This window comes from Gymnodraco acuticeps, unplaced genomic scaffold (genome assembly GCF_902827175.1).
Source record: "Gymnodraco acuticeps unplaced genomic scaffold, fGymAcu1.1, whole genome shotgun sequence".
Classification (NCBI taxonomy): Eukaryota; Metazoa; Chordata; class Actinopteri; order Perciformes; family Bathydraconidae; genus Gymnodraco; species Gymnodraco acuticeps.
This window is the reverse complement of record NW_022992191.1, coordinates 69,242-94,102: the sequence shown is the minus strand read 5'-3', so window position 1 is coordinate 94,102 and position 24,861 is coordinate 69,242. Positions and strand designations below refer to the sequence as shown.

Below are 24,861 nucleotides of genomic sequence, written 5' to 3'. Positions count from 1 at the left end.
CAGTTAGGAATAATTGCGACACATCCCAACTGTACTTGCCAATTCTTTGTTATGCCCTTATTTAATAACGTCTTAGATGTCTCACATAGGGCAGACAGTATTTGAACTGCAACGTTTCTACTCAGCTAGGAGCCTTTTATTGCCTTTTTAGTCTCAGTCTTCAAATGAGTTTAATAAATAGTTTAAAGTCTAAGGTGTATTTGCAAGACAGGTAGACATCTGGTTTCAAACTGTTTTAGTTTCCAACCCTTAACAGCGCTGCCATGCTTCTTTGGACCCCCTTCACAGGTTGCATAATTCTCTATGCTCATTAAGTTTGAATATTTCTCAAATAAATCTAATATTTAGCATTTGAAAACAATCTGAAAAACTGTTTTTGGTCGAAGTGTTCCACTGGGTATCACAAGATTCACCGCATGTTACTTTATAGCAGAAATAAAGTGTTGTCCTGCTCTCTTACTGGCTCTTACTGCATTTCTCTTCAAATCAGAAATGTATCGTGCAAATTCTTCCTTCTTTTAAGTATACTTCCAGTGATGAGCACCTCACCCCTTGGTGGGCAGTCATGTTATAGAGTTTTGCTTGAATAATAATTTCTTAATTTGCTCTAATTAAGCACAGTATTAATTGAAGCAGGCCCTGGCCTCTGTCACATCAGTTGAAATAATTAATAATGTACTTATTGTGCTTAGCCTACTTGCTAAATATTCCCAAATAAATGAAGTTGTGTTTTATATTGTGTCCTCTGCCTGCACTTTTTAATTGGAGCTTGGAGGAAACACGTTACACAGTATTAAGATGGTGGTCTATACAAAGGGGTCCAACTGCTAATTGTTGCATCAGGGCCCCTAGACCGCTAAAGAAGCTAGACACAAATACATATTTTAACAAACAAATATATAACTTCAGCATAATGAATCCAGATAGTTGTTATTATTATTACTACAATTCTAAGTATTATTATTTTTATTATTATTGAATCTTTTCTAGTTAAATAGAATGTTGACAGCTATGATGCACAACCATGATAATCAAGTAAAAAGGGGGGCCGGTTCCAACGCCCCCCAGGTGCATTTTTTGCTGTGATCACGTGTTGGTCCCGCCCCCTTCTTGCCGCCTCCAATAAAGCACAGCAAAAGTCACCGCTCCCCTTCTTCCTTCATGCAACCGAGCCCACAGCGAGGCAGGCAGCGCGGGCACGTAAAACGAAACCACCGGAGCCCGCGTGCGTGAAGCCTGCGCACAAAGATGATGAATTAGTAAAACAAGATCTCCGGTAACAGGACGATCCGGACTCTGGGTCTCATCAGAGGACACATGTGGAGGTTATGTCCCTAGAAGAAGGCCAGGTGAGTCCTCCTCTGCGGGCGAACACGCGTCGGTGCATGGTGTGCGTCAGCGTTTTTTCGGTTTGACTGTGAATTATGAGTATCCGTAGGGGGACTGGAGTTCGTGACAGATGAGCCCACAAACTCCTCTCATCTCGGCATCCATAATTCACAAGCCGCAGTCAGGCAGGTTGGACACGCAGGTTCCTGCAGAGCATCTCCAGGAGGCGCTCTTTAGAGACCCCCAATAATAATACTGTGACTGAGCGAGCATTAGTGCAGCAGCCATGAATACAGCCGGGTGATTGGATCAGCTTTAAGGCTTCCCTGTGTGTGCAAAGTGCAGTAATAACAATAAGAGGCGATATCATGCTGCATTCAGGGCTGTTATCACTGGAGAGCAGATAGCACACTCTCATTTAGGCCACTCTCAATTGATTTATTTGTAATGACATTATTGTTTTCACCATGTCCTCATTGAATTCTGATCCTGCTTGCCTTCATGGTAATAAAGCCCAATGTTTGAGTGGCGTTAAAACAGCTTCATCATGCCTCGGTGCAACGTGCGTCAGATCTTGTGACGTCTAAAAAAGGAGCAGTAGATGTTGCATACATTTGAAAAGTTGTATAGATTCAGCCAGTGTGAGTTTGTAGTGTCGGATTATCATATGCACACACTTTATGATTTAGTGTATTAACGCCCCTCTTTCTGCCCCCTCTTTAGCTTTAATAGGCTGCAGCGTCACGGAGGCAGCGCTGTGCGCACTGGAAACCCGGGATTCAATTGGTGGAACCACGAGGGGAGCCCCGGCCTTTTTCACTGCAGGAGGAGCAGACTTAAGGGAACCGAGAGAGAGGAGGAAAATAGAGGGAAAGACTTCACTGCCAAGACAGCAGCAGCAGTGTGCGCAGTTTCCAAATCGGCACAGCCTCCTCTGCTGCACGGCATGAGGGACTTCACCCAAACTGCGCATTGACTCTGCAGGATGCACCTAGGCGCGTGCTTACTTTGTTAGACAGGCTGTTCAGGAATTTGTGACACAGCCTGACCACAGCTGCGACATCCACCCCCCCCCTCCCTAAACTGAGAGTTTCTCACCCCCTGCGCTGTGGCCTTGTGGTGGACATGGGAAATGTAAACAGTAGTCGGGCTGGATTGTAACTACGCACACTTCCCACGTCCTCCTCCCACCTCCTACCGGGATGGAGTTGGAGACGGAGAGGGTCGAGCCGGAGCAGGAGAGGGAGGCAGAGCCGCCCATGCACAGCGTCCACGGGACCAACCGGATCCGGCCGTCCTCGTACCGGGCCCTGCGCAGCGCAGTGTCCAGCCTGGCCCGCTTGGATGACTTCACCTGCGAGAAGATCGGCGCTGGCTTCTTCTCAGAGGTGTTCAAGGTGAGAGAAAGTGCCATTGCTTTTTTTTCTTGCAGGTTCAAAGTTTGCATTTTCAACTCCTCCAGGTCTCCAAAATCAAATATATGTTTTATGCATTTGATTATGCAAGATGGTTAGGCAAGAGTGTGTGCAGAACTACACTTTTTTTTGACAGATCTGAGGCACTTCCTCACTTCATCCCTCACCCTCTATAACAGAAGCTGTATCCATGGCAACCAGTGCATCCTAATAAGCATGATGCTGCTGAGTAATTGCAGGAGAAAGTTGGTGATGGGAGTTTTTCTTTTTAAAGGATGGCGTCATGATGGAAATGTACACCTCAGTGTCCTTCCTTAAGGTGCTCCGCTCTCCACACGTGTTTGCTCTGCACTGACCCACATGTTGTGTAAGGTGGACTCGGTGTGTGTTTTGGTGTGTAACTGGATCCGGTCAGGACAGGTAGATCTGACACACGTGGAGGTAACACTATCCCGGGTTCAGGACAGCAACCTCACCCCCCTTCCTGTCACGCTGCCGTTCACTTGCATAGAGGCTAACTCTGAGAGTCGCCTGATTCGCCTCATTAAGAGTCGCCACATACAGAACAACAGTGTGATGGTCTGAGAGATAACACAACACAAAGGGAGGCTGGTCAGGGAGCAAACGGCTTCATGTTGGGAAGTGAACTTGGTTTATTTTATATAATGTTTGTTTAAAAGCAGAGAAAGTTGTGGATATTCATTTAATCCACGAATAAGGAAGAAACAGTTAGGAGTCCAACCAGTAAATTCACATAGTCCTTTAAAATGGATGCAGGTTCATTTCTTTTTATAGATTTATGGATTAATTGTTTCAGCCCTACTTTATGTGCGAAAAGATGTTGCATAAAGCAGTGTCTTGTAATCCCATGTGATCAGCCAAATGTAAACAAACATTTACGATTACCAAAGTTGATTCATACGACTGTATCACATGTAAGCCTCGTATTACTGAGACATTGACATTTCATCAAGCAAAGTAAAAACTCTGAATTAAGTAAGCTCTCTGAACACTCAAGCCTTGGAAATGTAAGGCCAACTTAAGCCTCACCTCATTAACTTAAGACTTTTTGTGATGTGACTCAGACTCGATGTTGTGAAGCCACTCCTTCAGCTTTGCCCTTTGAATGGCCAATGAGCATGCAAATGTCACTGGTTTATGGCTGGCTTTTTAAGTTAGCACTTAGGTTTGGATCGGCTGCCCTTTTGATAGCGCCATATAAATGCAAAAGTGTTACCGTGGCTATCAGTCACTTTTATAAACTTTGCTTACATGGCTGAGCGATTGTTCCTGGTTCAGCTCAGAGTAAAAAGGGCCGACTGTTCTGCAGAACAAACATCCATCTGATGGTTCGTTTGTTTCATTAAGCAGTCACTTGCGTGTATATAGTGCATTTCCTTACATTCAGGCTTTGAATTGGACGTCTTGGCTACAAAGGCTCCTGGCATCCAGCTGTGTGTGTGTGTGTGTGTGTGTGTGTGTGTGTGTGTGTGTGTGTGTGTGTGTGTGTGTGTGTGTGTGTGTGTGTGTGTGTGTGTGTGTGTGTGTGGTGTGTGTGTGTGTGTGTGTGTGTGTGTGTGTGTGTGTGTGTGTGTGTGTGTGTGTGGTGTGTGTGTGGTGTGTGTGTGTGGTGTGTGTGTGTGTGTGTGTGTGTGTGTGTGTGTGTGTGTGTGTGTGTGTGTGTGTGTGTGTGTGTGTGTGTGTGTGTGTGTGTGTGTGTGTGTGTGTGTGTGTGTGTGTGTGTGTGTGTGTGTGTGTGTGTGTGTGTCCTCCGGGCAGATCAATGGAGGCTCGCAGCAGCCATTCACCTCCCATGTGCAATTGTGCAAAACCTGGGGAAGACAAAAAGAGGGAGAAAGGAGGGGAGCACATGTGTCAAGAGAAATCCTTCAGGTGCTCTTTTTTTATCTTCCTTTTAATATTCTTCAAAGGAAAGTTCCTTGAGTGTTTGCCTTGTGTAAGACTCCTTTTGTTTAGTTTCTTTTCCAATAAGCCTTTCACTCAACCTGAAGGCTACAAAGCAATAAAACCCCTCGATCTCAAAGACATCGCACCATTGCTCGATTAATTTATTTACAGGGAGTATTTATTTGTGCTGTTTTTTACTCAGGGCTGCAGCTTCCTTAACAAACAAGTTGGATTGATTTTTAATTGGATTACTGCGTCATGTCCCACCTGTATCCGTTCTGATGATGCGTGTGTATATTTGCTAATACAGATAACACCTGCTGTCTAAGAACAAGGAACCACAAGATCAGGCTTCTTTTGGATTTGGTTCTCATTTGGCCCTCCTCCATCATTTACATGAGACATGGACATATGTCCATGTTGTTTTCAAAAGCTTTTACCGTTTGGTTAAAAGTGGAAATGTTTGGATCTGTAAAGGCCTTTCATAGGCAAGCTTGTAGCAGTGTGGCTAGTTGCTAATGTCTTACCACACCAACATGTTTTATGTTTTAGAGTTTTAAAAGTAATAGTTTTGGGGGAAAACCAAGTTTACTTTCTTGCCAAGAGTTGGATGAAAATATTTATGCCACTTCTGTATCATAAATCTGAAGCTACAGCAGATAAGCTAGTTTGCTTAGCCAAAAGTAGCAAATTCCACCTGCTAGCACTGCTTAAGCTCACAAATGCTAACAGTACATTGGGTACATGACTACTTCCTTTCAGTGGAAGCCATTCAAATATATTACAACAACAAATAAACTGTAAAATGTTGAATTACACAACTAAAAAGCTTTATACATTCATATTAAGCCCCCATAGTCTTTGTGCCTATAGCCTATTAAGGTAATGGCTAATTGCTGGCTGTAGGCATATGTTTACTATGATCTTCCAAAAATATTGATGGTTAAAATTAGCTTTAAGATAAGTGTGGTACAATTATAAAAAATTATTTATTTTTGTGAAATACTTAAAGGTCCCATGTCATGCTTTTCCGGTTATTACCCGTCCCCTTGTGTGTTATGAAGGTTTTTCTGCATGTAAACGGTCTGCAGTCACAAACCCTCAAAGTACACCCTTTAGCGAGTAAAACTCTAACACAGAAAATACCAGTCCATGCTGCCCCAGAACGCCTCGTTGGAGATTTCTCTTTTTGTTCCTGGGTACAGTGACGTGACCATACCCAAATGGACCCCTTGGTCCAAATGGACCAATCTGTGGAGCTCCACACACACACACACACACTCTCTCTCTGCGGCGAAACTGTGACGCGCTTACACTGTAGGTGCGCCGCGTTTGGGGTGCGGGTGCTAGTGGAACCTCGCAGATGGGGGTGCTGCAGCCCCCTCAGCACCACTTAAGCTTTTAATATTCTTTTGAAAGCAATGTGTTAATCTTAAAGTGTCTGGTGTTAGCGTGGTCACACCCTGGTTCGTGTGCAAACAGCCCAGGTTGGGAAGGTCTGATTTTCTGGTAGCTACAGTTCCTAGAGAATGTCAGAGTTGATGAGAAATGTTTGTCTTTTAATTGTTGGGAAAAGTGGGAGGTAAAACTGAAATTCAGTTGATTAATCACACAGTGAACGTTTCTCCATGAAGAAAGTAGTCATCATGGTAATTATCATACAGGCTGTGATTTAGAGCCCGATTAGAGTTTAGCGATGGAAGTGTGTGTGTGTGTGTGTGTGTGGTTTTATGCTCACACATGAGATATGCTGATAATAAGCTGAAGGAGAGTAATTAGATAAAGAGAGGATTTGAAACAGACTGGCGTCTCCAAAGTACAAATACTGTCAACTTGTGTGTGTGTGTGTGTGTGTGTGTGTGTGTGTGTGTGTGTGTGTGTGTGTGTGTGTGTGTGTGTGTGTGTGTGTGTGTGTGTGTGTGTGTGTGTGTGTGTGTGTGTGTGTGTGTGTTGTGTGTGTGTGTGTGTGTGTGTGGTGTGTGTGTGTGTGTGTGTGGTGTTGTGTGTGTGTGATGTGTGGTGTGTGTGTGTGTGTGTGTGTGTGTGTGTGTGTGTGTGTGTGTGTGTGTGTGTGTGTGTGTGTGTGTGTGTGTGATGTGTGTGTGTGTGTGTGTGTGTGTGTGTGTGTGTGTGTGTGTGTGTGTGTGTGTGTGTGTGTGTGTGTGTGTGTGTGTATATCAACACGTGGATTCCAGCCATTTAATCAAAATCATTTGTCACATCCTGTCAGCTTCGGTAGAATTTCTGCCAAGACTCCTCGTGCAAGAACACGTGCTGATAGAAATGGATACTGATGGTGGGACTCTCCCCTCAGAACATGTTGGGATGCGACCAGTATTTAGTGATTCCCGGTAACAATATCCGTTCTGAAGAAAGCAAAACGACAACCAAGGAGTTTGTGCAAACACTCCCCTCGATCCATCATCACCTGTCGCCTGTGTGTTTTGTTATCAATTTCAGTGTTGGGGATTTAGTGTTGCCATTGGAGGATGGTGTTGGTTTGGCAGAGCCAGTCCAGACTTGAACATTAGCGGCTTCGTGTAACACTTTTCTCTCATCGTCCCTCTCCTCCCTCTCTCCAGTCGGGTCCTGCTCTGCTGCCGCTTGCCGCACAAGTATTCAGCTTTGTTTATGTTATGCACAGCCGCACACACACGAAGCGCTGAGCTGTTTGTTGCTTAAAATATTTAAGATGAACTAAGGATTAAAATAGAGAAATGTTGGGTAAGAGTTGCACAATGATCTGGTTTCAGATCCCTCCTCCTTTCCATTATGGTTATACCAGTGTATTTATTAATTAATTAATGAAAGAGACGCAGTGTTGTGTTTACATCAACACACAATGAGCGTTTCCTCCGCTCCACATGTTGGCAGTGTGGTAGCTAAACCTCGAGGAAGGCCGCTCCCATTTTCAAAAGTAAACAAATGGCTCCGGGTTTGCGTGTGACCAAATCAGAAGTTGTGAAATGTGGTAGTAGTGCAGCAGAGCTCAGTGGTTTTTATCAAGAGTCGGTTCACCTAAATTGGGAAAAAAACGTTATCTAAAAAATGTGTCAAGCCACTTGTCTGCCACTTCAATCAAAAGCAAATGTGTTTACATTTGCTTTTGAACAAGCCCATCTGTCCCCAGAAGGACTAACAAGTCATTAGGATTCTGAGAAATGTTCATAGACTCTCTGAGAAATTCAAGGTGCACTCAAAGGATTTTAGTATTAAACAAGACACAGATATAAAAAGGATGGTTACAATTCACTCTGCAGAAGCCTAGATATCCTGACTTCCAGGTATGACTCCAATAAAACTCAATCCTACATTTCCCAACATGCCACGCTATATAGTCTCTCATTATACCCTCTGCCTGGTAAATGCATACTATCAGACAGCAGTGCAGTCTTTCTGTCTGTCTCTTTAACCTGCTTCTGCTAAACCTCCACTTACTCTTGTTTAGGATAGTGTGTGGGGGGGGGGTCAGTCCAGTGTTGTTGTTGTGCAACGGAGTGGGTGAGCTGTTGTGTGTCAGCTTGTCTGCTACCTATACTGTTTGCCTCCTGGACCAGGTTGTGTTTCTGAGCCCGACTCGTCCGCACACAGGGGGGGGGGGGGGGGACCTCCCCTGCTCGCTCGCTGACGGCTCAGTGCCTCATTTCAGTCCCCCCACACATGCATTCATACACTTTTTTGCTTCTTCACGCTATAACTGAGAGCAGAGCCTCAGGCGGCGGCTTAGGCCTTAAGTTGGTTTGAACAAGAAGCTCATTTTCTCAAATTCGCACATACAGAGTGAGTGGACTTCACCCCCCCTCAGGGGATTTTTCACTTGCATTCCCTTCACACTTTAGCTCAAAGCTCGCCTGTCAAATTGTGCGAAGGGTTCCTTTTTTGTCTTGTAGTGATGGCCTGAAAAGCTGATTCTAAGGCAAATGTTGCTTTGGTCTGGAGAACAACGCTGCACATTTAATAATGATGATATTTCTGTTTTTCAAGGGTGTGTACTGAGCAGTGACACTGTAAAGTACCATACCACAATAACATGACAGTCTTATGGGGATAAACAACTGATTCTAAGGTAGTCTTTGGGTATTTCCATCAAAAATACCCATCATTTACTTAAAGGTGTTTGGGTATTGGAGCATTGGGAGGTTTGGAAGTTGAAATCCACAAGGCAAAAGACGCCTTACAGTTGTCCCAGTCGCCAGAGGCAAAGTCATTCAGCTGTGTGTGTGCCAGCGCGTGTGTGCGTGTGTGTATGTAGGTAAGTAGTTTGGTCACACTCCACCTCTGCAAACTGCAGTAACATGTGATTTGTTCTGCACACTGAGTTTTCTCCTCTTCAAAAGCACTTCCACTAAATGTTGGAAGCCCAAAAAGTGTCATTAAGGGGAAAAGATCATCAAAAGCAATGAATAAACACAGGACTGTATCTACCACTGAGGACAGGGAAGTTGGCACTTGATAATGTTTCAGGGAACGTGTCTATTTTAAAATCATGAGGATTTTATATTCTACAATTGAACATGGTGAGTGTTTTTGAAATGTTTGGTTAGATCTTTAAATTTGATGATTTGGAGGCGTAGAAATGGCAGGATTTGGTATTTCTCAAATAATTGTATTTTTTGCAAAGAAGGAAATGCAACCACAGAGTTTAGGAAATTGTGAATGGAGAATAAATTGGACAAAAATATATATTGTAGCTGAACATTTGGAAATAGGAAATGTTGTGTTTTTGGTGGCTAGTATCCTGGAGTCTCATATTTCCAATATACTGGCCCTGTACAATAAAACTAACAGATGTAGTTATGGCAAGTGTTACAGAAATGACCATCGGTTACTTTCACCCTTTAAACAAACATCCTTCATCTTTATTGGTCTGGATTCTGAGAAGAGTCGCATTTTCTTGCAATTTCTGGACAACTCTTTTACAAAGGTCCAACTCATTTCTCTTGCCTTTTGGTTTAATCCTCCATCTGCACTCCTCCTCCTCCTCCTCCTCCTCCTCCTCCTCCTCCTCCTCCTCCTCCTCCTCCGGCTAATGACAGACATCACTGCACATGTTGGCTTCACCGAGCGAGGAGAGAGATGCCTGCGACCTTTCCTCTGCTGACTGCAGCACTTTACAAGGCCGAGTGTGTTTTGAAGGAGAGCTTTAGGGTGTGTTTTAGCAGCATGCATGAGTCTGTTGTGTGTGTTTGCTCTGAGTCTGTGTGTGTGTGTGTGTGTTTGCTACATACCATGGTGTAATCTTGATGTAGGCGTGGACATTGGCATTCCAGTGGCGAGTCCATGGAGATGACCAGTAAAAAGTGGTTGGCATAAAGAGTTTGGGAGAAAGAAAAACACTATACAGACCTCGTGGTGGCTTTGCCGGGTTAAGACTCTTTCAGAGGGCAAAACCACACACACACCATGTATACATCACTTCAGGGGACATTACATTGACTTACATGCATTTCTTGGAGACTTATCCTAACCTTAACCATAACCAACACATGCCTAACCCTTAACCTTACCCTAACCAAGTCTTCACCCTAAAATTAATGATTCCCCTCATGGGGACCTCCATTTTGTCCCCATAAGGGAGGCGAGTCCCCACACGTGACTGTGTAAACAGATGTAGGTCCCCACAAGTATAGTAATGCTAGGCGACACACACACACACACACACACACACACACACACACACACACACACACACACACACACACACACACATACACACGAGAAAATATTGCCCTTAATGATGAGGCTAAAAACTGTCGGGACAAAACAGTCAAATGAGGCAGAGTTGCATTTCTAACTTCTGCTGCATCAGCATTTGGCTGACGTCTGCACTGTAACCTGCCTAAGTGAATCATAGTGTGTGTGTATGTGACGTGTGTGTGTATGTTGGCAGCTTTTAAAGTCCCAGGATGCCAGACGAGCATAGAGTTTCTTCACCTAATTGTGAAGGCAGAAATCCCCAGCCATGCAGCGCCATCCGGCCAAAGAACTCTGTGCTAATGGCAGCAGGAGGAGGCTGTGTGTAAAAAGAAACCTCCTAATCGACTGCAGCTCTGTCTCCCAGCCTCCAGGAGCCTGCTCATCCTCTAGAGCTGTAATTACATAAAGATTAGTCCGGCAGCCCCTCCACACTCCTGCAGCATCTTTTCCATTTCTGCTCCAACATCCTCTTTCCAGGAGGAAGCAACTACTGTTCACACAATGACATGTGATTTGCCCAGCACTTTGCCCCAGGCTCAAGTAGCTCTGTGGAGAAAGGATTTCAAACGGATGCAAAGAATGACTCTTATTGACTGGCCGTTAAGATGAGGTATGAGTGTGGTGCTAATAGCATTACTTGCTGCACTCTGTCTGGTCTCTAATAGGCTTTGTGGTTGTTTTCCATCACCGCTCTGATCCAGATCCAGGCCGGTGTAACACTGGCTTCAGATCAGCACTTCTGACTCCAGCCTTTGACCCTTCACACACTCTCCCTCCTCCCTCACTCTCTTATTCTTTCATTACACACTCATGCAGTCACAACCTGAAACCCTCCCATGTCGGTTCAACTTTATTATTAGCTCCAAGGAAATGTGGTGAGCTTTAAAAGCTTGATTTCACATCCTAAAACAAACACAAGTCACTCAAAACACAAGATTACAACCTGCTGTTATTTGCAAAACACTATTGACTGTCTCTTAAGTAGGGTTAGCTACACGCTTTGTTAGCGATACCAATATGTTCCTTTATTGACACCTTGATTTGGAGATGTCCACGTGTTTTCTACAAAATACTTTCTGTTTATCGAAGTGAGGGAAATGTAGCAACAAATATTTGATGGATTCAAAATGGTTGGAGACAAGACAGACAAGTTTGAACCCAAATCACCGCATAACTAACGGAATTTCCATCAGCCTCAGCTGTTCTGTTTTTAGTGCTTATAAGCAAATGATAGCATGCTCACATCACAGTTAAGCAATAAATATGGAAAAATATAAAGTGGAAGTCCTTATTCGTGGTTGCATAATGCCAACATTCATTCACGCCTTCAATCACTTTAACAGTTTCCGACACTGGACACACATACAGACCGTGGCTTTCTCACACACACACACACACACACACACACACACACACACACACACACACACACACACACACACACACACACACACACACACACACACACACACACACACACACACACCACACACACACACACACACACACACATACACATACACACACACACACACTCGAAAACCTCTTCTCTCTGACAGAGTTGTAAGTGCTCGTCTGCTGCTCGGTGCATTTCTTTGCAGTTCAACCTACTTGCCCAAGAAAATATGCACTAACATGTAGCCTGAGGGGGGGTGTAACATGTTGCGTCACCATGGTTACCATACCAGACGGAGCCATTACCATAGCAGTAGCAGCCAAAACAAATGAAGACAATGTTTCATGGCCAGTTTCCAAAAAAGGTGTAATCTTTGTCGAAGATTCCTTTGATGACTTCAGATGGTTTTCACGGATGTGATTTATGTATCTTTAATGAAACGTAATCATAAATACTGCTGGAGGACCTTTTTGTTTTTCTATACATCTTTTATATGTGCTCACGTGTACAATGAGATGTATGTTTAAATCAAAGGGGCCCTCTTATGGTAATGTTCAGGTTTCATATTTGTGTTTTGTGTCTCTGCGAAAAGCTCTTTATTTTTCTTATACTAACTCTTTTCCCCCCTCTGCTCTGATTGGTTAGCTGGACGGCTCTGTTGCCAACCGCTTAGAGATGTCCCGCCCCGTAGCCTAACACGTACAATGTGTTGGAGCGCTAGCCAATAGAAGCGCAACGTTGCTCACTGTTCGGGATGTAAACAAAGGAGTCCAATGGAGGCGTTTCAGGCAGGGGGGGGGACAAAAAAAAAAGCACAATTAGGCCTCTTTTTAATATGTAATGTCAACTGTCGCGTTTCTTTGATAACTGAGGAGGGTTTTTACATTTGGTACTGCGTGCATTGCATAATTTCTTTGGCTTTCCAGTTTCCACACAGACAATGTTGAATCTACAGTTTTGGAACAAATGTGTTGTCACTTATAGATCAAAATACAATCATTTGGGGGAATCTTTGTTTGATCCAGGTGCAGCACCGTGTGTCCGGTCAGGTCATGGCTCTGAAGATGAACATCCTGGCCAGCAACAGAGCCAACATGCTCAGGGAGGTCCAGCTCATGAACAGACTGTCGCACCCCAACATACTCAGGTAACTCAAACATTGCTGTCTTTTTTATTTTCTACTTTCTGGTTTAGATTCTATTAATGCTGGTCATGAATTATATTTGTGAAAAAAAACAGTTTCTCTTCTCTTCCTTTAGGTTTATCGGAGTTTGTGTTCATGAGGGGCAGCTCCACGCCCTCACAGAGGTAAGACGCTAAAACACCAAGTTGGGGTGTTTTGATTGATTCATGATAATTCAAGATAGTAGTTCAGTAAGCAGATCTGTCGGTCATCTCTCTCTCCATGAACTCTGGCCCAGTTTCAAGATTCAAGGCTTTTATTGTCATTCGTACATAGCTCCAGTGTAGTTATGTCAATGAAAATCTTAGGTCAAAGGCTCTTCCAACAGTGCAATACAATAAAACAGATAAAATAGTGCAAGTAATACAATAAAATAGAATAGAAGTAGTGCCTTAAGAGTTATATACAAGTGATACATCATTTGTGTTATGGATGTTCTAGTTCAGGTGTTTAACAGTCTTATGGCCTGTGGAATCAAACCACTGTGTTACACAAACTGAGGTTTGGGCAGTTCATGACTTTTCCCCTGTTTCTTGCTTATGATGGGTTTACCTGGCGTTGCCGTGGTAACTGAGCTGCTCAACATTGAAAGGTGGATGAGGGGGGATTGGTGTCTGCTGTCTGTCGAGGTGGTGTTTGTGTGACCTGTCATCGGAGCTCGATGCTGTAGGTCAGCAGGTTTCAGACATAATAGGGATTAAAAATATCTGCTGCCTGTTAAGAGGTTTATCTGATGGACAGTGACATCTCCATTATGGGGCTGGGATTGACTTGTGTCACATCTGTGTGTCCTGTTTTTAGATCTACTTTCACTATCCAGAAATTGCTCGTACTATTCTTAAAACTTTGAAAAAGCTACGCTATGGTTGCACGATTTCCCACAACTCCATTGTTTTGTCTTACAGCACTTTAAACTCTTGGATATTACATTTACAGTGATTATAAACTAAGAAAAGCTGTCAATTGTCACATTTATAAGCTTTAACAAACAAATATTTAGGATTTTTTTTTGACAAACAATTAACTTTTTTAATTGTAAGCTTCAAAAGGAGCAGTGAAATAAACTGGTCAATTAGACAGGACAATAGAAGATACAACAATATGACTTAATATGTATTAATTGAGATGTGTAAGCGGCTTTCATATCAACATCCAAGCAGTTTGAATGTGGAAAGTGTTCCTGTGTCTGTGTTAATAATGACCTCTCTGTTTCTCCTGATGATCCAGTTCATTAATGGCGGTAACCTGGAGCAGCTGTTGGGCAGCGACGTGTACCTGTCGTGGAGCGTGAGGATGAGCCTGGCGCTGGACATCGCCCAGGGACTGCAGTACCTACACAGCATGGGCATCTTCCACCGGGACCTCACCTCCAAGGTGACGACAAACACACACGCCTCAGTGCCCTCAAACAGCACTGACACACACACACACACACACACACACACACACACACACACACACACACACATACATACATACATACATACATACATACATACATACACACACACACACATTCCCCTGTTACGGAAACAGTAAAAAGCTCTAGTGCAGATTAAGAGGCTTTGTGCGTGCGTCACAAAAATGGCAACTACGTCAACAAAAAGGATCTGTGGGAAATGTTAAGTCAATTCAGTAAAAGTATGAATGGAAAATAACATTGAGCTCCTGCCTCACATGTGTACTTTAAAGAAATGAGGGGAAATCAAATCAAACATCATTTATTCAGCACTTTTTACAACAGAACATTTTTAATAACTAAATAAACTAGACTGGTGATGAAGGATAAAGTGTGCAAACCACAACATATAAAGCCATTAAACATTAACAAAGCAAGAGATAGATTGTTCTGATGCTATCTTTATCCTGTATTATATGGATCGAAGAGGATCGATAAGAGTTTCTGACATCTCAAGTTGAGTCTGCAAAAGAAATGACGACATGCTGGAAAATCACTTGGGAAATGGGACAGAAACCATTTCCGCTCATTTTGAGTGATATTTTTTTAAAGGGTGGAATCAGCAGTTCATTTTTAATGTGGTCCTACAAAGCCTTTACAGCAAATGAAAAGCTCCGCATAATACATCTGTTGAAACACAAAGGGGCCACATGCAGCCATATTAGAAAGCAATGCTGGACACACACTTAACAGCAGTAATCCTGATGTGTGTGTGTGTGACCTCTGACCCCTCTGCAGAACTGCCTGGTGCGCTGGGAGGGCCGTGTGTGCTCCTCCGTGGTGGGAGACTTTGGCCTGGCGGAGAAAATCCCAGATTACAGGTCAGTCAATTCATCAAAACTCCTATCAACGCGTGTTAGATAAGTCACGCTCAATAAATCACATTCTTCCACTTCTTCCCTCGTGCCATATATGTCTGAGCAAAGTGTGAACAACGTCTCCCAGCTTCTCTTCTCTCTCAGATGAGACACAATCACACAGTAAAGGACGCATTACTCACAGGTTTTTCCAAAGTGTGCATGTCCTGTGTTCACAGATGTCCTCCCCCCCCCCCCCCCTCCATCGCTCACTGTTTAGGGAACTTTTCATTAATATGATAAAGCGTCATTTTAAAGGCGGCCATGACTCCACAGACTCCCTCCTCTGTTTCCTTCGTCTCGTTGTGTTTCCTCCTCTGGGATTGCAGCTGTGTTTTTAATATGCCGTGGCATTTTTTATTCGACGCCATCAATTAACCGCTGGCTTGTTCTGACTGTAAATGACCAGCGACGTTACAGCTATCTAGTTTTAATTTCTCCAGCTGCTTTTCCAGTGACATCATATCTCCCGTAAAAATAGGAATACCACAATAAGGACGGTACTAAAAGGCGAAGAATGGAAAAATCCTGAATTAATTAGGTTTGACTCGAGACATGTCAAGGGAAAAACTCTTCAACTGTTTTAAATTCCTAAAATCTTATTAGTATTAAAAACTCTATCTGGAAAAACTTTATGTGCCCTCAAATATTGGCTTTAAACACTTGAATGTACAGAAATTAGTCTAGTATCTGTCTAGTCTTCAATTTCTAGGCACAAAAGAAAATAAGTGTTTCACTAAATGTTAAACTTACTATTTCTAAGTGTGTAAATATATGAATATTCCATTTAAGTTCCACTATGTCACTTAAGTTCAAGTACTTTCTCTTGTCCCCAGTTGAACTATAATGTGACGTCACTTCTCCTTAACTTCCGTTTAAGACCACAACTCAAATTAGACAGTTAGCCGATAAACAGTTCAACAGTCAGGCAGTTAATTCATAACAATATAAAGCAGGGAAAAGTCACACACACACACACACACACACACACACACACACACACACACACACACACACACACACACACACACACACACACACACACACACACACACAGTCCCGTTAGCTCCTCGTCCTCCACTCCTCTGCACTTAGTAAACACACAACTCTCGCTGAGGCCAGACAGCTGCCACTGTAACCCGGCCTGCCCTTTTTGTGTGTGTGGTGTGTGTTTCTGCTGGTTCTGTTTGTGCCCGCTCACCTTTTGTGTTTACATAAGTGTGTGTGTGTGTGTCACTGTCAGCGAAGAAAAGCTTGTAACTTTGCTTGTTTTTCACTAAAGAAGAATGCATATCCATCCATCTTAAAACAACGTAACACATTTCGATTTTTACACATGCATGGCTTCTACAAAATGTGTCATTGGGTTTTTTCCCAGCTATAAAACATGAAGCCTTTGTTTGCTCCAGCCTCTGTTTCAATAGCAGCTGCTGATTTGTGTTTCCGTCATTTTCATTGACATGTTTGCTTTGTATTTTACTCAAGCACCGTTACATCCTGTAGCGCTGTGCTAACAGAGAATGGGCGATGTTGACAACCCTTCCCGAATGTTTTCGTTGGAGTTCTCTACTGGCATAAGGGAAAGTAGGGAGGAGGGGAGGATGAATGGAGGGAAGGAGAGGAGATGACAGGGGTTTAGGAAAGCACTCCAAATAAGGTCAAAGTATTCCAGTCCTCCTGCTTTCGCTCTTACTGGATCTCTGCCCCTCCATACAGCATGCCACTCCTGTCCTTTATTATGCCATCATTCCTCTGGTGTCCTAAACTATTTCTCTTTATGATGATTTTTCTGTCTCTGTTTTCACTTGGTTCTGATCTCCCTCTCTGGTTTCGTGCTTCTGTCGGTCCACTTCTCCAAATGGTGTTTACATTGGGAGCTCCTCATCTCTCCCTCTGCCATCACTGCCATTTTTTTGTAGTATCATAGCCCACATTAGCAGATGGAAATAGCACAGGAAGGAAGTATCTGCCAGGTGTGTGTGTGTGTGTGTGTGTGTGTGTGTGTGTGTGTGTGTGTGTGTGTGTGTGTGTGTGTGTGTGTGTGTGTGTGTGTGTGTGTGTGGTGTGTGTGTGTGTGTGTGTGTGTGTGTGTGTGTGTGTGTGTGTGTGTGTGTGTGTGTGTGTGTGTGTGTGTGTGTGTGTGTGTGTGTGTGTGTGTGTGTGTGTGTGTGTGTGTGTGTGTGTGTCACACAACACACTTCTCTCCCTCTAACTTGTTTTAGTTCTGCATTTATAAAAAAAGAATGTGATGCCTGTTTTGCTGAACTGTTTTTGTCACAATGTTTGCTTATTGTCTGTTACTACAGATCTCCTGAATGGAAAATATATGTTTTAATAAGTGTGTATTCTTAACTGTTGGGATGCAAATCTGCCTTTCAGATGTTGTTGACCCAAGGCCTTTTTTAATAGTTTTTTTAGGCAGTTTTAAACCAAACCCTTTAGACTTTAAAGACCTAATTCTTACGACTAAAAGAGCCCTTAAAACAAACTGTATTCTTGCGCTTCGCTGTGACTATTTAAAAAAGAACATAATGAATCATAAGATGATTTTAAACTCTGGTGTACTAAAAAGGATTTGAGAGGTTTCGCTTGAGCCTCACGCACTGTTTTAACATGAAGACTCCCTCCTCTTCCTCTCTGCAGCGATGAAGAGGACCAGGAGCCGCTGGCCGTGGTGGGCTCCCCCTACTGGATGGCCCCGGAGGTGCTCAGAGGAGAGGTGTATAATGAGAAGGTACTGACTGATCTCCGCTTTCAGCTGCAGATTGTTGAGTTCAAGGTCCACTGTGGGTGTGATGAAAGAAAGTCCAATAACCCGGGAAGTGGAGTAAAGCAATACATATTTGATAAATCAGGAATGTTGAAAGCAAACGGGTATTTAGTCACGTAAGAGGTGCACTTCTTGACCTTTATTTCTCTATTCAGTAAAGTGGACTTGCTGATAGCTGGTTAGGGTTGCGTTTAAGGAATGATGACATTTTCTGGGTCATGCAGCCGGCCTGGGCTCACAGGAAACTACAAATTAACATAAACCTCGTGCAGAATGAAGCATGTTTTCAGTTACTACTGCAGAAAATAGTATAAATCTACATAATCTAGATTTTCAGACCGTTAAGCCTACAATAAAAAGCACAAACTTCATGAACTACTACCACATGCAATTGTTACAGACGAAATGCATTTAGATTTTTGATTTGTTCCCTAGAATATAAGTTTGTCAGTGCACGTACTTAAAAATGCATGATCATTATGAACGTTTTTTAAGTAAGAAGTTTGCACAAGTAAAAAATAAACTGTATAGTCTCGTCTTTTATGTCAATGTGTGTATCCTCTTGAAATGACTCGTCTCTCTGCAGGTGGATGTGTTTGCGTACGGGATCGTCCTGTGTGAGGTCATTGGGAGGATCCAGGCCGACCCCGACATCTTGCCCCGTACCGAGGTACCTGACGTGCTGTCATCACACACTCATCATCATCATGCACGTCTCCTGTCATACAGCACTGCATGAATACCCTCATGGCGAACATTAACTGTATTAGTTTATTGCCTGATATCTGTCAGTGTTTCAAGATCACAGGACTGTTGGGCAAGCTGCAATTTCACAATGACTTGAGATGAAGCAACAGTTTCACCACCAGATGTGAATTATGTAAAATGTTACATATCTTATTTTGGACTCTTACAGCCGATTGTCATCTTGAAAAAACAGGAAGCTGACTTTCTTATCTTTGAGAAGCTGTGTCCGAATGCTCAAAAAGAACTGAGAAAATATTTAGAGGGCCTTATGATCTGTTTATTTATCACAGTGTTCAAGCTGTGAGCATGTCCTGAGCACTTAGAGAACATGTTAAAACTGCTTTCATTTGAATGCTGTTGACATGTACCACCATGCAGCACAAAGACAAAAAGGGGAGCTGCTAATAACTGCAAAGCATTGAAAACTGTTTAAAGATGGTAGTGAAAGAAACCAAACAAATGTTTATTAAACAAAATAAATGTGCTTTTATCTATGCATTAGCACTCCACATTTTACATCTGCCATTTTACATATTGCAGCATTTCTTAGTTGTTGAATAAATGCACCCATAATGATACAATTAATTCTCTGTACAAAATACATGTTGGGTAAATGTACTCATCATTGTTAAATCTTTGTTAAAAGCCCTTTCCTCATGACAGCATTTCTCCCCCTTGTGGCTTTTTAACAGTGCAGCAGTTGAGCAATCATATAAGGGGACTTTTTTCTTGCCATGTAATGTTTTTTGTGGGCTCATGAAATAATACATTTTCTTTAATGTGTCATTTCCTCTGTTTCTGTACAGGACTTTGGTCTGGATGTGGTGACCTTTCAGCAGATGGTGGAAGATTGTCCTCCTGACTTCCTGGAACTGGCCATCTCCTGCTGTAATGTAAGGAATACTCATCTCACACACACATATACACATACACAGGCACACACACACATCCCTTGACTTTTCTTTGTATGGGGTCACTTTATTAGCTTTGTTTTATTAGCTTATTATATTGTTCATGATGGTGGGGAAGACTGAGGAAGTTGTCAGTTTGATTGTTGGTGCTTTACGGCAATGCCAGTGCGATACAATTTAATAGCACCACTAAATACTCTTCAAATGACCATGCAGGTACCTCAGTGTACCAGGTATCTACAGCGTTATTTGGGAGGAGAAGCTTTTGCCTTGCTTCTTTATACCAGATGATTAAAGTACCCGTAGCGTTGTCGGTTTATCTTTAATGGGGCTGTCATGTTTAAACAAAGCATATCTGTAACCTGTGTTTAAGGCCACACGGAGACGAGACAAAAACGAACCTTAGTCGTCTTCAAAAAAGTCTTCCGTCCATACGGAAACGGCTCAAACGCTGGAGACGCTGTAGTAAATATGCCGGGCCTATAAGTGGCGCTGTACTTCCGCCACAAAATACACCAAAAGCAGCGAAGAAGACCGATGACTATTATTATTATTATCATTATTATTATATTATTGTTGCTGATGGTTGTGGTAGAGGAGCTGTAGATTTTGCACTAAAATCGGTATCATGGTCAGTAGCGTCTGGAGCACGAATGCAACCCTGTGATCCGCCATTGTTGTTGTTGGCGAAACGCATCAGCAATGACGCGGGGGGTGAGCAGTAATTGACCTTTCCAAAGCGTTTGACACCGTCAATCATCGCATCTTAAAGCAGAGGCTGGCCAGTATAGGCATATCCAGCCATGCAGTGGGGTGGTTTGTGAACTACCTCTCTGAAAGGTCCCAATGTGTTCACTTTGATGGGCTCACTTCTGAGTGGTTGAACATTGCTAATGGTGTTCCTCAAGGTTCTGTTTTAGGTCCACTTTTATTCTCTATATCAACAGTTTAGGTGAAAATGTGGATGAAGCTACTTTACATTTGTATGCGGATGATACCGTGATGTACTGTGCAGGTCCCTCCATTAAGGAGGCTGGTGTTAAATTACAGGCTGTTTTTAACATTATTCAGACTCAGCTCTCTGAGCTTAAGCTTCTTTTAAATGTTGATAAAATCAAGGTAATGCTCTTTTCAAAAGCTAAAAAGACACCAGAGCCTGTTTTGGATATTGTAACTGCGCAAGGAATACAACTTGAAGTGGTTACCTGTTATAAATACCTTGGTATCTGGCTTGATGATTGTCTCACTTTTAAACTTCATGTCAATAACCTGCTTAAAAGGCTGAGGGCTAGGTTTCTTTTTCAGAAACAAGTCCTGTTTCTCTTTTGAGGCCAGGAAAAGGCTAGTCACTGTGACCTTTTTACCTGTGCTGGACTATGGTGATTTGTTGTATATGAATGCACCTGCCTATTGCCTGAACAAGTTAGATGCCGCCTATCACAGCGCACTGAGATTTGTCACAAATTGTAAAGCACTTACTCATCACTGTACCCTGTATGCCAAGGCAGGTCTGCCATCACTTACTGTAAAGAGGCTCAGTCATTGGTACAAGTTTATTTATAAAGCTTTGTTGGGTAAACTCCTGTATTATATCTTCTCTCTGATAACACAGAGAGTTGCAAGCAGCTATTGTCTGAGATCGCATGATGTAGTATTGTTAGATGTGCCAAGAGCAAGGACTGTCTTAGGTAAGACAGCTTTTATGTGCGCAGCTCCACTTGCTTGGAACAATCTTCAGCAATAATTGAAACTGAGCAATCTCATTCCTCTGCATGTTTTTAAAGCAAGTCTAAGTGAAATGCTCTTTGAAACTATGGGTATTTGCAAATGTTGATAAGTATGTAAATGTAGCTTGTAAATATGTTGTATGATGTCTATTGTTTTATGTTGTTTTATGTTTCATGTGGAACCTAATTGCTGCAGGTCTCCCTTGAAAAAGAGATCTATGATCTCGAGGGACAATTCTGGATAAATAAAAGTTTGAAAAAGGAGAGGTGGGGTGAGCCGGGGTTATGGCTGTCATCGTTTTCAGGAAATGATCGTATAGGGCCGCAAGCGTTTCGTCCTCAGACCTACCCACTTTGGGAGCCGTTATCAAAGCGTGTCGGATTCGGGCTCCGAATCCGCATTTCCGTTTCTGCCTCGTGTGGACGAACCGTCTATACGATAGAGCAGGGGTTCCCAAAGTTGGGGTCGCGAGATGATTCTCAATTAAAAATTGATAATTAAAAAAATTAATAATATTTTTTTGTATCCAATTTCTTTTTATTATTATCAATAATAACAACGTGTGCATAGACATTTTGCCGGGGTGGACTGGCTATCTGTAGAATTTCTCCACAGTGAGGCCCCCCCCATCGACAATCCACTACACCCCCCCCCGTTGACAGGGGTCGCCAGTCCCTGGCACCGTTATTTTGGGGGTCGTGGGCTGAAACGTTTGGGAACCCCTGCGATAGAGAACGTTAGCGGATTCAACTGATATCGTCTCCGTGTGGACAGGCCCTTAATCGCTGAAAGCCATCATTTTATAAGATGGATCGCATGTTTGAAATGTGTGGGCGTAATCTACCTTGTTACAGCCACGCCAGGTTTCTAACTCCTTCATTTCTTTAGATTTTTTGCTAATTAAAATGGAAAATGATGACGGATTAAATCAGTTTTAGTTTTTGCACTGCAGTTTTTATCTCGGAGTTCAATTTGTTGAATTTGTTTCTCCTTCCTGCCAGATGAACTCAAAGCTCCGTCCATCCTTCTCTGAAATCGTGGTGGAGCTGGAGCGGCAGCAGGCTGAGAGGAAGCAAAAAGATGAACCAACAGTCAAAGGTGAATCATCAAACCGTCAACACACAAAAGTTTAAAAAACACAAAAGTTTAAAAAACAAATAATAATAATCTCCATTCTCCCTTTTTCTCTCAAGCTGTTTCTCCATCCATCGGCCCTCTCAGAAGGCGGTCCCTCTGCCTCCCGTCGGACCCTCGCCTCTCCCGCAGCAAATCGGACATGCTGCTCCCCCCGGACACGCCCCCCTCCGTCATCAACGCCATCCCTGCTCGGATCAACCCCTTCTCTCAGAGGGAGGATCTCAAGGGGGGCAAGATCAAGCTGTTCGATACCCCCAGCAAGTCGGTCATCTCCCTCACCTTCACCCTGCCCCCCCCTTCCGGACTGCGAGGACCCCTCTGTGTCCCACACTGATGGCGTTGTCCTGAGGAGACACCGGCGCTGCCACTCGCTGCCGTGTACGCCCCCTCCTCACCTCACATCGGCACCGAACACCGTCCTGACCGAGGAGGAGTCCCTGTCTGAAGTGAATGCTGTGAACTGTGAGACAAAAGAAGAAGAGACACTGTTGGAGAAAGAGAGACTATTGGAAGAAGAGAGACTGTTGGCAGAAGAGAAGGAGATCAAGGAGGGGAGTGGGAGTGATTCAGGTCTGCCCGGTCTGTCTCTTGAGCCCCTGTCCATGGACCATGAGGACGGAGAGCCGATGGACTGCTCCAGCTCCCCGGACACACAGGACAGCGCTTCATCTCCGTACTCGAACATCTCCCCTCATCCTGCTTACTCAACTCCAATCCAACCCTCCACCCCTCCCTTCTCAAACGGCTGGGGGTCGGCCATCTCCAACGGGCCGCCCTGCTTGCCTCCCCTCTCTCACTTGGACAACAACAACGTGGTCGTGAGTCGACAATTGACCAACAACAACGGCTACCACTCCCCTCCCAGTGACCCCGCAGGCTCCTCCCCCTACGGCTCTGGCAGCGTTCGCTCTCTGGACCAGGAGGAGGGGGTCTCCTGTCCTCTGGACCAGGAGGAGGTGGTCTCGTGTCCCGGCTGCTGCCTGGCCGGCCTCCGCTTCCCCTCCATGTGTCTCAGAGCTCCGCCGCGCATGAACCCTTACAAGAACTTGAATGGGGAACATGCAGCGTCCCGTGGGCTGCTCGCTCCAGGACCAAAAGACTCTCCCTCCCCCACCACCACCACCGCCTTGCCGGGGGCACAGACTTAAACTTCTCAACAAAGAGTGTGGAAACTCTGCACCAAAAGCTCCCCTCTTGGAAATTAAGCGGGTTTTCTTAGAATTTGCACAGATTTTAACGCAGCAATACCCTGCTTATTTTCTAGACTCACTTTTGGGTGCGGATGGGTTCAGAGGAACAGACTCCAGGCTGAAGCTGTGGGACGAGGGACTCTCTGCTGTTGCATGTCGCCCTCTGCTGGGCTGAGGACGACATGTCGATCTGACTGATTATCCACAGCGTCCTGAACTGTTAAGCATGTAAGCAGTTTGTTTGGATCCTGTATATCCAGAGATAAAAAGACTCATGACTGATGATGATGATGCTGAAATGAGGAATGTTAAGCTTTGTATTATTACGGCTGCAATTACTTTTGTTGATTGGTGCTGAATGAACAGGCAGTTTTTGCTTTCATGTCTTTAATTACCAAGAGGGTGCACTTGTGTGTGTGTGTGTGTGTGTGTGTGTGTGTGTGTGTGTGTGTGTGTGTGTGTGTGTGTGTGTGTGTGTGTGTGTGTGTGTGTGTGTGTGTGTGTGTGTGTGTGTGTGTGTGTGTGTGTGTGTGTGTGTGTGTGTGTGTGTGTGTGTGTGTGTGTGTGTGTGTGTGTGTGTGTGTGTGTGTGTGTGGTACACCGTTCTTTTGACCTTTTTTGTTGCTGTATGATCTCTGTTGGCCCTGCTGGTCGCCTGGTTAAGCACTTCAACTGTATTACTGTTGTGAATAAGGAAACTATTGATATTATTATTACGACTTTGTGGAATGAATCGTCGAAGACCTGCTTATGAGATGTACAGATTCTTATTATTTAAAGATGGCATTGAATAAAAAGATAGAATGTTATTTCTCCTGATACGTCTGTTTTTTTTAAAAGCTATATTAGATCAAGGCTAAAATATCAAACTATCCTGTTCAAATTTGTGTTTTTTTTGTGTAAAATGTCTAGATGGATCTGGATGGATCAAAATCTGTTCAGACATTAATGTTCCCCTCATCATAACCTTGATTTTCCATCTAGAGCCATAACTATGTCAACATTTAAATGTCTTACTTCAAATGATTTGTTAATTACATCTATACAGCCCCAGATGTACCTGCTGCTTAATTTTCAAACATTAGCTTACTAGAAATTATGGTGAATGGTACCTGCAACATTAACTTGTTAGCA

At 43.5% G+C, this 24,861-nt stretch overlaps 1 protein-coding gene across 1 annotated transcript; it reads left to right on the top strand.

The window, feature by feature from the left end:
• Positions 1–1,079: 1,079 nt before the first annotated feature.
• Positions 1,080–24,536, top strand: tesk1 (testis associated actin remodelling kinase 1). Its single transcript, XM_034205255.1, is given in 12 exon segments — positions 1,080–1,349; positions 2,053–2,726; positions 12,771–12,892; positions 13,005–13,053; positions 14,156–14,302; positions 15,126–15,208; positions 17,888–17,978; positions 18,601–18,684; positions 19,568–19,654; positions 22,402–22,498; positions 22,594–22,835; positions 22,837–24,536. Coding segments are annotated over 11 exon segments (2,046 nt in total). The 5' UTR covers positions 1,080–1,349; positions 2,053–2,531; the 3' UTR covers positions 23,686–24,536.
• The last annotated feature ends 325 nt before the right edge of the window (positions 24,537–24,861 follow it).